This window comes from Silurus meridionalis, chromosome 4 (genome assembly GCF_014805685.1).
Source record: "Silurus meridionalis isolate SWU-2019-XX chromosome 4, ASM1480568v1, whole genome shotgun sequence".
Lineage (NCBI taxonomy): Eukaryota > Metazoa > Chordata > Actinopteri > Siluriformes > Siluridae > Silurus > Silurus meridionalis.
Genome location: NC_060887.1, coordinates 7,502,228 through 7,515,950, shown reverse-complemented (window position 1 = coordinate 7,515,950; position 13,723 = coordinate 7,502,228). Strand labels below are relative to the sequence as shown.

Below are 13,723 nucleotides of genomic sequence, written 5' to 3'. Positions count from 1 at the left end.
ACCGAAGTGTGTGTGTGTGTGTGTGTGTTTTTATTAATATGGCATTTGCATGAAAAAATTTTGTTTCTTTCTTTATCTTTCTCCTGAACTCATCCATCCACAACCCCCACCCCCTCCACACACACACACACACACACACACACACACACACACACTCCACATACAATCTGCAGACATCAGTAGCAGACGTCGACCATCCCGTCCGTCCTATCAACAAAGAAAGGAAAAGACATGGGCGTTTTTTTTTTAGTCTTTCTCTCTCTCTCACACACACACACACACACACACACACACTTCTCTTCATCCCATACTTAAGCCAAATGCTCCGTGCTCTCAGTTGACAAATCCTGATCTTTACACACACACACACACACACACACACACAAATCTGGATACAAACACACTACCAGAATGCTCTCGAGGCTGCTGATGCTCCTGCTGGACCTAGCGTTCATCTCGGGTACGGGATTCGTTCATTTGTAACAGGTGCAAATACTAACGAGCACTCCTTATTCTCTGTGTATGTACATACAGTATATTTATATGAACTTGTAACCCTTTCATGCATGAAGTGTTTGGTACCTTCAGTGGAGGTTTTTTTTTTTTTTTTTTAATAATGATTAAATTCATTTTTTAGACATTTACATTTAAAAATTTTTTTTTTTTATTTTAGTTTAATTTAAAAAAAAATTCTCTCTCTATATGTATAGTTTGGGGGAGACAGAAAAAACTTCAGGATTAGGGTATTTCAGTTTGTTCCTTTTCTAAAAAAAAATAATTAATTCTAGGAAATCTTTCAAAAATGTTTTTTTTTTTTTTTTTAAGAATGATCAATTATTTTTATTTAGATATTTAATAAAATTTGTAAAGCAAGGATTTTCATTAGAGTCTGGTCTGGAAAAACATATTCTTTGTTTTAAAAATAAATAAAGAATAAAGAAAATTCTAATACACAGAAACTAAACTAAACTTCTATTTTAATAAACTAAAATCGAAAAATTTTAAGTCAAAAAGCAAAAAATAGTTTGAAAAGGTAAACCTGAGATATATCAAATGTACTAGAAATCAAGATCTTTTTTTTTCTTTAAAAAAAAAAAAAAGTTCTTCAATTACTTTCAATTAATTAGGTTTATTTAAGTTTTTTATTTTTTTTATTTTGTGTAACTATTGTACAGATGTTAAGATAAACCTGTGATCTATTGATTTTTTCAATTAAATAGTAATTAAAAAATGCAAAAAATCTTCTGAAAAAAAAACCTTTTTAAGGATCTTTTTTAAAAAATAAATAAAAAGTTTACAGTTCGAAAAAAAATATTTTATGTACAAAAAAAAAATTAGGGTATTAAAGATAAACCTGTGATAATATTATAAATAAATATGTAATAAATATTTTAAATATAAAAAAGTTTTTAATAAAATTAAAAAAAAATAAACAAACAAAAAATTAATAGATCCTTTATTCAGGACCTTGTTTTCCAGCCTGAAATTGCATGTGAAAATGTTTTTTCTTGCAAAAATTCTTTTCAAAAGTATTAATTATAAATTCCTCTCCAGTCTAAAACTTTCCTACATGCAACTTTTCCTACAAAAAAAAAACTTACTCTTTCACTTGCACTATAATGACCTTTTCTTTAATGTTCTAATCTTCTGCTTTTGATTTTTGGGGGTTAAAAAAGTTCATATTAGATCATTTTTCCTCCAAAAAAATTTTAAAATAAAATTTGCTTAGAAACCCGAGAATCGATATCGAGCACAATTTCCACGTTATAAGTGAAAATCTAAACACGTGTGACGTTTTTTTCATCCTATTTCCCGAAACTCCTGAAAAGCGGCGCTTTTCTTCTTACCGAATCGTGTCACGTATATAAATATGTCCATGCGGTGCTGTCAAAAGTATTCGGACACCCGACTGCTCCACCCACACATCGCTTGTACTCCAAATTGTTACCTTGAACTAAAAGAGCCAAAGCTTCTTAAAGATCGGCTTTCCAAAGAAAGATTTTGGAAGATGTGGAAGATCTTCTGACTTTACTAACGCCATTTGTGTCGATCTCTCACGCATCTCCACCAAATCTAGTAGAACATCTTCCCAGCAGAGTGGAGCTTGGGTGAATGGGAACTCAGTGTGGAATTGGATGTTCAGATCCAGATGGTCAGGTCTCCACATACTTTTGTTTGTTGATCTTTATATAGTGTTTTTTTTTTCTTATTTGTGTAGTTGCAGTTATAAACAGCACAAAGACCCACAACACAACCCATCATCTGGAACTCAAAGGTAAATGATTCCATTCTTCTTCTTTTTTTTCTTTTTTTGCGGCAATTTCTTTGTACAAAATGCGAACGAGGGAATTCGAGATGTTTATTCAGAGCTACTAGATCGTAACTCCAGCGCTCCAGAGCTCCAGAGCAGTAATATGGAGATATCATGAGAAGAAAGTCGTTAGAGACGTTTTAGGGTTTGGCGCTAAGAAGCAGGAAGTTTTTGAAATCGAAGGAAAGTATGAAAAAAATCCTGGAAAAAAGTCAAGCAGGACCGACGTGAAGGTTCGAACGCAGCAAAGCCTCTTCTCATCTCTTAGATCTTCTGGCTTCTGAATTTTACAGCGGCTCTAAACTGCGCGTTCCGGTTTCCTGTTTCCTGTCGGAGGATTTTGGCAGCCAGATTTGCCTCAGGGTCGGTGAAAGCCACAAAAGAACATGTTGATGATGCACCTCGAGTCAAAGGAACCTGGTTACAAACCACCTCCATGGAACTGGAGACTCCTTCCAAAAATACTGAAAATCAAAGAAATTGTTGCTATAGAAACTGTCAGATATTTGTATTCAAGCGATCTTCTGTTGAAACCAACCATCTATCCATCCATCCATCCATCCATCCATCCATCCATCCTGTACTTTAAATCCACTCTAACAGAGTTTTATTTTTCAGAAATTGTGAACGACACTGCTGTTGATATTGAGTCAGGTAGGAAAGAACACTCTTTTCCTCTCTCGTTCCCAATCTCCTACCTTCTCTCCCTCCTTTTCTCCTACACTCTTTCCTTCTCTTCTTCCTTCTCTCCTACCTGCCCTCGTACCCATATCCTTGTTTCTCCCCATATTTTTTCATTTTCTGTCTTCTTCCCCTTCTCCTTCTCCCACTCCTTTCTTCTCTCATTCCCCATCTCCCTCCTTCTTTCATACCGTTTCTTATTCCCCGTCTCCTTCCTTCTGTTGTACCTTCACTTGTTCCCAATCTCCTTCCTTTTCTCCTTCTATCTCTCCTAACTTCTCTCCTTCCCCACTCCTTCCTTTTCTCCTCTGAAGTAAACATAAATGGATTCTTTGCATCAATCTTTTTTTCCAGAGGATTATATGAATATGGGGAAAAAAGACCTCCACTACAGCAACTGCAATGAAAGTTTGTTCATGGATTTTGGAAAAGAGTTTTGCTTAAAGGATTTTGAGGAAGATATGAGCAGCCTGGCACAAGAGAACTGGTGCGACTGGGAGATGGTGCTCGGGTAAGCAAATAAAATGATTATTGCAATGCAAAGAGGATCGTTTAGTAAATCTGTTCTAGGGCGAAGTGTAGACAGGAAATTCTTTCGAAACCATTAGTACCGCTTTCTCACCTTCCGGTCACTGACCGACCTTTCCTTCTGCCCCTTTTTAGTTATTACAACAGTCTGACTCAATGCCTGGAGATATGTGCCACCCATACGCACTGCTACTACCCTAACGCTCAGGTGCAGGCCATGTTCGTGGACGTCCATATGCGCTACTTCAGCTCATGCAGCAGTAAAGACGACCCGCTCCCAGACGCTCCAGCGAGGGTCGTCCTCGTCCTCACCCTGCTGCCCGTCAGCGTCATTCCAGTGCTCGTCTATATGGTCATCTGGAAAAGCAGCGTCATTGACTGAGAAACACCCACACACACACACACACTCACAGTCTTCTGCTGCAACACCGTGTATCATTTATTCTAACAAGGTTTAGATAATAATAATAATAGCAATAATACAATCGAGAAACGCAGTCTGTCTTCCTTAATTTGTTTGCTAGATCTGGTCATTTGTTAGCAAGCGTCTTTTTTTCCCATCATACAGAGCGATAACCGTGGCTAGCATAAAGCAGCACTTAGCATAGCGAACGTCTTAGCTGTGCACATTTCTGTAGCCAAACGTATGTCGAGCATTTGATTGGTATGTGCTTCTTTTTTGGGAACATCCACATTCAACATCGAGTCCGCGATCGCTGTTCTTCTGGGAAGATGTTTAGCCAGAAAAATTCAACCCAAATGTGTTTGTTGGGGGTGGAGCTCGAGAGCAGGAGATCTTCTACATCTTCCATGGAAATCATATCTTCATGGAGCTGGCTTTGTTTACACATTCATGCTGGAACATTTGATGCCAACGATCGTGTGCCTCCCAAATTGTGGTTTGGAGCACACCCTGGGTGGAAAACGCCGGGTCTCCAAATACTGTAGAGCGTATTGGCATTTATTTTTATTTTTTGTTATGATTGTGTAGTCAATTATCCGAGTGTTTTCGAAAGCATTAAATAAACGTTTATTCACAAATATTTCCATGAGTATTTTCTAAAACCTATAGATTTGTGCGAATTTGAGTTTTATCATGTTGCGGAGATGGAAAAAGGACATAGGAGGGAAGTCAAATGGGATCGTGGAAGGAGGACACCAGGAGAACCGAGGAACCACGAAGCCCAGAAGGTACTGTGGACAAACTGTTCTTGCTTTATACTGAAAATCGGCAGGCGAAAGTCGAGAATATGGGTGTGTGAAAATGCAAAACAAAACGATGAAACCCGGCGCTCGCGCGGTGCAGCCGGCCCCTGGTTTCGATTCTGTGCTCTGCATGCAAGTCTATTTTTGGTTGTTGTGCAATCCTTTCCATCGAGATGTCCTGTCAATGTTGTAACACACACACATACACACACACTGGCCTGAGATATTCCTTTCATCTTCGATAATTATCTCAGGAAATGTCCTCATGGGGGGGTACTTTCTTATTTCCGGACACTATTCCCAATCTTTTCTCAGAAAAGACAGGAAGTCCATTGGTCGCAGGGCTTGACTTCACATCCACGCCCTATTTACCCGATCTAGCTGGTTGTTTGTTTTCTCTGAGGAATGACCTCCTCCTACCGCCACAATTGGTGGAAAGCACACACACCCTTAATGCAGAAGAAAGGGTGCTTTCCAGAGATAATTAAAGCACAATGAGAGGAAACAATTTTGCTGAGTTATGGCTGAGAGGTGGTGGATTTGACCTGGTCGGTGTTCGGAGGCGCTTCAAAAAAACCCGTTTGAACCATTGCTGCCATCTGCTGGTAGATCTGGTGTGTTGCGCTTTCCAAAAATATCGCAATTGATTTTAAAAAACCCTCGAAACTCAGTCCTGTAACGCTATAAAGTTTTTCTTTGACCAAACCTAATCTAGAAATGTCCAAAACTTTATTTTTCTGTGGAAAACCCTCCCTTAGAATGAATTTACACACTCAGAAACAGCGCATCGTCTTGTCGTACAGCGAAGTCCAGAAAGAATCACAAGGCATGAGTTGAAGTATGGAAAGGTAGTCATGTTGGTTCAGGATTCCTACCCTGCTCCAAAACAAACTGTGAAGCTTCAACCTTTGTTTGACTGTGAGGGTAAGGAAGTCTGCTAACATCTTCTCTCCAGGTCACCATCTTGCAGTTTTTTTGGGAAACACAAAAAAACTCATTCACTGTACAATGTTTCTCGCAATTGTGAAAATAATATTATATTACATATATTTTTTTATATTATATTATTATTATTATATTAGCAATTGTGAAAATAATTGAATTGTTTGGAACAATGGTGACAAGAGATTGGTTGTTGGAGACAATACGAATAAGGGATTTATTGTTTTGGGACAGTGGTGATTGGTTGTATAAAGTTTTGGACTTTTATAGATAAGTCTATAAAAATTTTATAGACACAAAAACGTCCTCGGTAGAACTTTTCCACTCATTCACTGTACAATGTTTGTCGCTTTTGGGGTTTCAACTAAACAAAAGGAACTTGCACACGCCTCAAAAACAAGAAAAGACCAGGTGTCTCCACAATTTTTCACAGACTCTGCGTGGTGGTTATTGGAAAATGAATGTCTAACTGTTCACAGAGACAAAAGAAAAACACACATCAAATAAATTGCATTGCTTTTCATTTCCTTTACTGGAAATTGCGAGCTCAGACCTGTGATATGAAGGTCATCACACACACACACACACACACACACACACACACACACACACACACAAATGTTTGAAAGACCGCCATTTGATAGCCTATTGAAATGGTGTGAATTTGTGTGTGAGAGAGAGAAAAAAAAAAAACAAAGACCACATCCTTCCTCAACATTTCCTATCATTTAATAGGAACTAAGACTCCATTAAACCCCAGTGATCGCGTTCAAGGACATTCACAGAACGCAAAGTGGAAAAGACCTGAACGGTAAAAAAAAAAAACGCTTTGTGAGAAATCTGGCGTTATAAAAAGCAAGAAGAGAGAAAACAATATGGAAATATTTTAACTGTTCCCTCAAAACAGGAGGAACCCAATTGCATTCAGTGGCTGTTTTCTGTTTTTCGCACCACCCTCAAATGTATAGAAAAGCACTTTAGGAATGACACGTGGAAATGTTTCGCAAATAAAAGCATTTAACGATTTTCAAAAAGACGCAAATTACTGATCACACACTTTCGGTGAGCAAAAGTATTGGGACACAAAATCTCCTCAGAATCTATTAGAACATCTAGAGTTAGGATGAAATGGGACGTTCAGAGAGATTCACACGCCAGTCTAAAAACGTGGTAGGTCTTAAAATCTTCACACGACAGTTTCATTTCCTGTTCAGGGGGTTTATAGGTTTCAGGATGTGTCGATAAAGTCTAAAGAACTCTACGCCAATGTCAGCTAGAGGACGACATACTCTAATCCTGACAGAATGTCTAATCTGAGACTGAGACATTGGATTTTGAGGATAAACAACCTCATAATCAAGATTTAAAATAACCTTTTACATATGCTGTGTCTTCATTATTGAACATTTCAAGCCTCTTGAATATCGGACTTGGTGTTGAATCTATAATGATCTCAGATCAGATCATTTCTGAGTTGTTTAGGAGGTGATGCTCATAATCACACACTCTGATGTTCATGATATTTCTCACTCTCCAGGGTTTGTGATGTTTTTAATGGTTTATAATGAAACCCAAATTGAGGATGGGTTCTCCCGTTGAGTCTGGTTCCTCTCATGATTTCTTTCTTATAGGATTTGAAGGAGTTTTTCATAAATACACAATCAATTGAAATATAATTGAAATAAATATTGCCTTCTGTAAAGTGGCTTTAAAAGTGGGGGGTTTTTCACCAGTTGCGTATTGACTTTCTGTTTCTCTGGGCAATTTCGCAAATAGTAGTGATCGGAAAAGCAGAAATTTTGTGGTGTTTGGTTGCCAGATTGGATTCCCCCATTTGCATACTTTTCCAGAACCTGCAACTATAATGAAAGCACATCAGACACACTGATTATTTATAAACCATGATATGAGAAGCGTCTCTCCTTGTTACAACAGAAATAGTCACTTCAGCAATCATCAATTTATCATCAAATAAACCGAAAAAAACATTTTAAAAATCTGTATTTACCATATAAGTTTCACCAAATGCAAAAAAATCCATCATGAAGCTCAGGTAAGGTCATTAGGAAACGTGTACAATGAAGCGCCGACTTTAGATGGACCTGGAACTTATGGGTATGGGTTTTGAAGCACCGCATTCGTTTGGATAGTAACAAAATCGAAAAGTTTAACACTGATTCCACTGACCAGCGTCACCTGACTGCACCAGAGGCCTCCTCACCTCACCTACACCCTTGTGAATGAATGAAATCTCACACAAATATCTGCCAAATCTAGTAGAACATCTTCCCAGAAGAGAGAGGAGCATCGTATAAGAGCAAATGTGGGGTAAAATGACGCGTGTATCTTCTGGATAATGTCTATCAGGTATGACCAGATGATCAGCTCGTCCAAGCTGTAACCTTTTTTAATAGGGTGAAAAAGCAGTATTTGGCAACCTTTGACAGCTGGTTGGTTCCAAGAATTGCTAAGTATTTCTATTAATGAACTTCCTTGACACCAGAATCACGGGTCGAGGAGGAAGAGGACGGGGAAGAAGATCTGAGCATAAGAAGGTCCGGACAGAAGAAGATCTGGACAGAAGCAGTGATTAAGACTCAGACATGCGTTGTGCGTGTGTGATGCTTCTGAGCGCGCTGTTCAGCCTGAGCGATGGAGATGTCGGGGATTTCACGCCGTGCTCGAGCGCCTTCTACCGGGGTCTGCCCCCCACGGGCATCGTGGGGACTCCGATCTGCCAGCGCTACCAGAACCGCTACCACTTTGCCACGCTGTACAGCCGCGAGCGCCGCGCGCCCTGGTTCTCCGCCTACGTGTTCTCCAAGCCGCAGAACAAGCGACCCAGAGGCGAATGGAAGTTCGAGCCGCAGGTACATTAATCCCACCGCACACCCACCCGCCGGCCGTGTTTCAGGGGGCAAATCATCTCAAAATGTGCTCAGAGGTCACGTGAAATAAAAAGGGTTTTTTTTCCATTTCAAGAAAGTGCACTTTTTTTCCAGCATTCAATCAAACACCGCTATTTTATTATTTACATGAAATCAAGTGTTACTTTCACTTTCCACGTGTTTCTGTTTCTTTAAGTTTCCAAGAAACCAGAACTCATACTTTCCCCTTAATGATCTTTCTTAGATTATTATTATAATTATTTTAATTATTATTTATTTTTGCATTAATATTTTTCTATTATTATCTTGTTTTACTATATAATATAATGTGAAAATGACCACTGCCCTGGATGTATGTAGTTAATTGGACGTGTAATTATAAGAGATTTGGAATATGATTTATGATTGTACTCAAAACAAAGAAACTTGCACTCGAATACGAGTACATATGAGTCGCGAAAGGGTGGAGTTTCAGAATAAGCAAAATAAACGAGTTGCAATTTGAACTCCAAAATTTAAATATAAGAAACATGATGCCCAGCCACCAGTAAGTGATTATTGGGAACAATGGTGCTTAGTGATTTTGTTGAATGGAACAATGGTTATAAGGGATTATTAGGAACAATGGTTATAAGGGATTATTAAGAACAGTGGTTATAAGGGATTATTAAGAACAGTGGTTATAAGGGATTATTAGGAACAGTGGTTATAAGGGATTATTAAGAACAGTGGTTATAAGGGATTATTAAGAACAGTGGTTATAAAGGATTATTAGGAACAGTGGTTATAAGGGATTATTAGGAACAGTGGTTATAAGGGATTATTAAGAACAGTGGTTATAAGGGATTATTAAGAACAGTGGTTATAAGGGATTATTTAGAACTGTGGTTATAAGGGATTATTAAGAACAGTGGTTATAAGGGATTGTTAGGAACAGTGGTTATAAGGGATTATTAGGAACAATGGTTATAAGGGATTATTAAGAACAGTGGTTATAAGGGATTATTAAGAACAGTGGTTATAAGGGATTATTAAGAACAGTGGTTATAAGGGATTATTAAGAACAGTGGTTATAAAGGATTATTAGGAACAGTGGTTATAAGGGATTATTAAGAACAGTGGTTATAAGGGATTATTAAGAACAGTGGTTATAAGGGATTATTAAGAACAGTGGTTATAAAGGATTATTAGGAACAGTGGTTATAAGGGATTATTAAGAACAGTGGTTATAAGGGATTATTAAGAACAGTGGTTATAAGGGATTATTTAGAACAGTGGTTATAAGGGATTATTAAGAACAGTGGTTATAAGGGATTACTAGGAACAGTGGTTATAAGGGATTATTAAGAACAGTGGTTATAAGGAAATATTAGGAACAGTGGTTATAAGGGATTATTAAGAACAGTGGTTATAAGGGATTATTAAGAACAGTGGTTATAAGGGATTATTAAGAACAGTGGTTATAAGGGATTATTAGGAACAGTGGTTATAAGGGATTATTAAGAACAGTGGTTATAAGGGATTATTAAGAACAGTGGTTATAAGGATTATTAAGAACAGTGGTTATAAGGGATTATTAGGAACAGTGGTTATAATGGATTATTAGGAACAATGGTTATAATGGATTATTAAGAACAATGGTTATAAGGGATTATTAAGAACAGTGGTTATAAGGAATTATTAAGAACAGTGGTTATAAGGGATTATTAAGAACAGTGGTTATAAGGGATTGTTAGAAACAGTGGTTATAAGGGATTATTAAGAACAGTGGTTATAAGGGATTATTAGGAACAGTGGTTATAAGGGATTATTAAGAACAGTGGTTATAAGGGATTATTAAGAACAGTGGTTATAAGGGATCATTAAGAACAGTGGTTATAAGGGATTATTAAGAACAGTGGTTATAAGGAATTATTAAGAACAGTGGTTATAAGGGATTATTAAGAACAGTGGTTATAAGGGATTGTTAGAAACAGTGGTTATAAGGGATTATTAAGAACAGTGGTTATAAGGGATTATTAGGAACAGTGGTTATAAGGGATTATTAAGAACAGTGGTTATAAGGGATTATTAAGAACAGTGGTTATAAGGGATCATTAAGAACAGTGGTTATAAGGGATTATTAGGAACAATGGTTATAATGGATTATTAGAAACAATGGTTATAAGGGATTATTAAGAACAGTGGTTATAAGGGATTATTAGGTACAATGGTTATAAGGGATTATTAAAAACAGTGGTTATAAGGTATTATTAGCAACAGTGGTTATAAGGGATTATTAAGAACAGTGGTTACAAGGGATTATTAAGAACAGTGGTTATAAAGGATTATTAGGAACAGTGGTTATAAGGGATTATTAGAACAATGGTGATTAGTGGTCCTTGATAACAACGTGATTAAGTGATTGGTCATTGAATACAACAGTGTTTGGACATTGAGAACAATAGTGTTCAGTGATTGGACATTGGGAACATCTGCTCGCACTGGTGCAAGTTACTCAGGTATTACACACTGGGGGTGATTGGAATAATCCCCCCTGTCTCACAATTCCTATTAGCACGGGAGTCGAATCGAGGTCAGGGCACCATTAAAGTCTGATCAAAAAGATATTCGATTTGTTACTAAGCTCTTGTTTGACGTAAAGCGATAAAAAAAGCGACAAATTCCCGAAAATGTTTTTGTAATAAAGCAGTTCGAAAATCAAAGGTTTTTTTTCTTCTTAAAAAAACAGCTGGTTCCTCAAACGAGTTTAAACAAATCCGCTGGAGTAAACAACGCACATGTGACCCTTAGATTTCAGCTCAGCGTTGCAGATTATTGTTGCAACGCAGATTAAAGTAGTTTCGATGAGACCATGTGCGCTCGTAATAATCGCTGAATACACAAGTGGAAGTGAAGCTGAAGAAGAGGAACTTAACTGTGGTTTACCGCATGGAGAAAAATAACAGTTTTACCCAGATCTCTCACCCACTGAATACTCTAAGCGCTGTGTTTTCTTCATGTGTGCAATTGACTTATGACTTACTTCATGCACGCAAGCTAACAGTAATAAAAGAGGATCTGCTGTCGTTTTATATTCCGGAATTACAGCTCCGGGGCTTTTCTTCCTTTTTCGCTTGCTTTTTTTACCCACTCCCAGACACAAAGGTCGATCTCACGACCAGCTTGCTTGAGCTGCATGCTGATGGCCTTCACCGGTCTGAAATTGCTTAATTTCCAGAAGCCTTCGTAGGTAGCGAGGGAGGAACAAATCGTTTGCAAGTCAGTTTTTTCACCGAATTTCTCACACTTTTTTAGATCATCAGGACAGACAAATATAAAAAAAAATATGAAATGATAAAACGTGTAATGAGTAGTATGGCCAGAGTTTGGTTAGGCTTAGGGTTGGGGTTGGGGGTTAGGGTTGAGGTGAGCTGACAGGAAAGCAATCAGCTCAAAAACCAAACTATTTGCAACCACGGTAAGCAGAAAAGCATCTCAGAATTCACAACACATTGTTGATGATTTGCGTCGATTTACACTCTGGATCGCGGAAACTGGAACGAGGGAAATTTGTGAACATTTTTGGGCCAGACTGGTGGAATTCTTTCCTCGCATATCCCAGCAAAGTTAGGAAGCTGGTGTCAGAGCGCAGGGTCAACTAGGATACACCCCCCCCTGGAGCACAGAAGGTTAAGGGTCTTGCTCAAGGGCTACAAGAGAGGCAACTTGGCGATAACGGCCATTGAACCCCCTTTTGAGCAGGAACCCAGAGCTTTATCCACTAAACTTCCACCTCCCAAAAGGACAATAGTGTATGTAGCCTAGTGAATAAGATGTTGCACTTCTGATTTAATGGTCATGGGTTCAAGTCTCACCACCATCAACCAACCAACTGATTAGCTTTGGATAAAGGCGCCAACCAAATGGCGTAAATGTATTCCTTGCCTGCACAGAAATCTAGCATTCTGATTCCCCTGAACACCTGGTCAGGTACGCTACATTTCGCGCAGTGAACTCTTGTATGTCTTTATCTCTTCCAGCTAGCCAACTCCAAGGCAGATGGCAATATGATGCCGTTCCCAGTTCCCCCTGCGAAACTGGACCAGAATGTAGTGGAGAGCCAGGCTGTCCAGAAAGACTACATCAACTCCACTTACACCCGTGGCCATCTAAACCCGAGCCAGCATCACTCTAACACCACGTCACGCCGCGCCACCTTCACGCTCACCAACGTGGTGCCACAGAAGGCCGAATCCAACGACGGTCCCTGGGCCATGCTGGAGACGAACGTGAGCAAGATCCTCCAGGAACACTGCCAGGGTGAGGCGTTCATAGTGACGGGCATGATCCCATACGAAAAAGAGCGCTGGATGAAGGACGAGGGCAGAGTGGCCATACCGGAGTACATGTGGTCAGCATACTGTTGCCAGAATTACAGCCGGGACCTTCCCGAAAACCTGAAGGACATCTTTCCAACGTTTGCAGCCATTGGCAGGAACGATCCAAACAGCACACAGGAGATTGTACCTGTGGACCCCCAGACAAAGAAAAAGACGAAGGGATATGACGTTCGCTTGATGCCGCTGCCTATTCTAGAGGGGTACTTAAAACAGAGGTATATGGTGTCTATCAGTGTTTTTGATCAAATGTGCTCAAGGGCGTGACCTTGAAGACAAAAGAACGCTGGGAGTGCTGTATCACTGTGCAATGGGACTATTTTGAAGGTGATAGTGTGTAAACATAAATAAAGTACTTTCTTGTAAGCAGAACTCGTTTAGAAACTTTTTAATACCACCAGACGAGTGTCTGGTACACGTACACTGTCTCAAGTAGTAATGCAAGAGTTAAAGATAATCAACTAATATTTTTACAATTTTGTCATCGTAAGATCAAAAATACGAGAAATTTGAAATATATATATATATATATATATATATATATATATATATATATATATATATATATATATATATATATATCAGCCTAGGTTAAGATTCTACCAGCAGATGTCAGTATTTGTTAAAAAAAAGAGCACAGTATTCAACATTTTTATTTAAATCCCAAATGATTATCATTTTGTTTATTTTGGATACTATGAAAAATAAAACCAATTTGGGACCACAGTGGGAAAGTTAAAAAGCAAATGGTGGTCCATTGGTGTTTGTGTCTTCAGGACAGTTTTTAG

General features: G+C 38.5%; 2 protein-coding genes across 2 annotated transcripts; both read left to right on the top strand.

Moving 5' to 3' along the window:
* The first annotated feature begins 252 nt into the window (after positions 1–252).
* Positions 253–4,563, top strand: LOC124384096 (receptor activity-modifying protein 1-like). Its single transcript, XM_046846653.1, has 5 exons — positions 253–460; positions 2,219–2,275; positions 2,930–2,965; positions 3,347–3,503; positions 3,656–4,563. The coding sequence occupies exons 1-5, from the start codon at positions 412–414 to the stop codon at positions 3,900–3,902; spliced, it is 546 nt and encodes a 181-aa protein (XP_046702609.1). The 5' UTR covers positions 253–411; the 3' UTR covers positions 3,903–4,563.
* A 3,575-nt stretch (positions 4,564–8,138) lies between these two features.
* On the top strand, positions 8,139–13,467 carry LOC124384086 (endonuclease domain-containing 1 protein-like). The gene is made up of 2 exons (XM_046846636.1): positions 8,139–8,538; positions 12,579–13,467. The coding sequence occupies exons 1-2, from the start codon at positions 8,272–8,274 to the stop codon at positions 13,200–13,202; spliced, it is 891 nt and encodes a 296-aa protein (XP_046702592.1). The 5' UTR covers positions 8,139–8,271; the 3' UTR covers positions 13,203–13,467.
* Positions 13,468–13,723: the final 256 nt, after the last annotated feature.

Bases quoted from the DNA above. Each gene is read 5' to 3' on its own strand.
- LOC124384096 (XM_046846653.1), top strand. From the start codon at position 412: ATGCTCTCGAGGCTGCTGATGCTCCTGCTGGACCTAGCGTTCATCTCG. The intron at 461-2,218 runs GTACGGGATTCG...TTATTTGTGTAG, and splicing joins GGACCTAGCGTTCATCTCGG to TTGCAGTTATAAACAGCACA. The intron at 3,504-3,655 runs GTAAGCAAATAA...GCCCCTTTTTAG, and splicing joins GACTGGGAGATGGTGCTCGG to TTATTACAACAGTCTGACTC.
- LOC124384086 (XM_046846636.1), top strand. From the start codon at position 8,272: ATGCGTTGTGCGTGTGTGATGCTTCTGAGCGCGCTGTTCAGCCTGAGC. The intron at 8,539-12,578 runs GTACATTAATCC...TATCTCTTCCAG, and splicing joins AATGGAAGTTCGAGCCGCAG to CTAGCCAACTCCAAGGCAGA.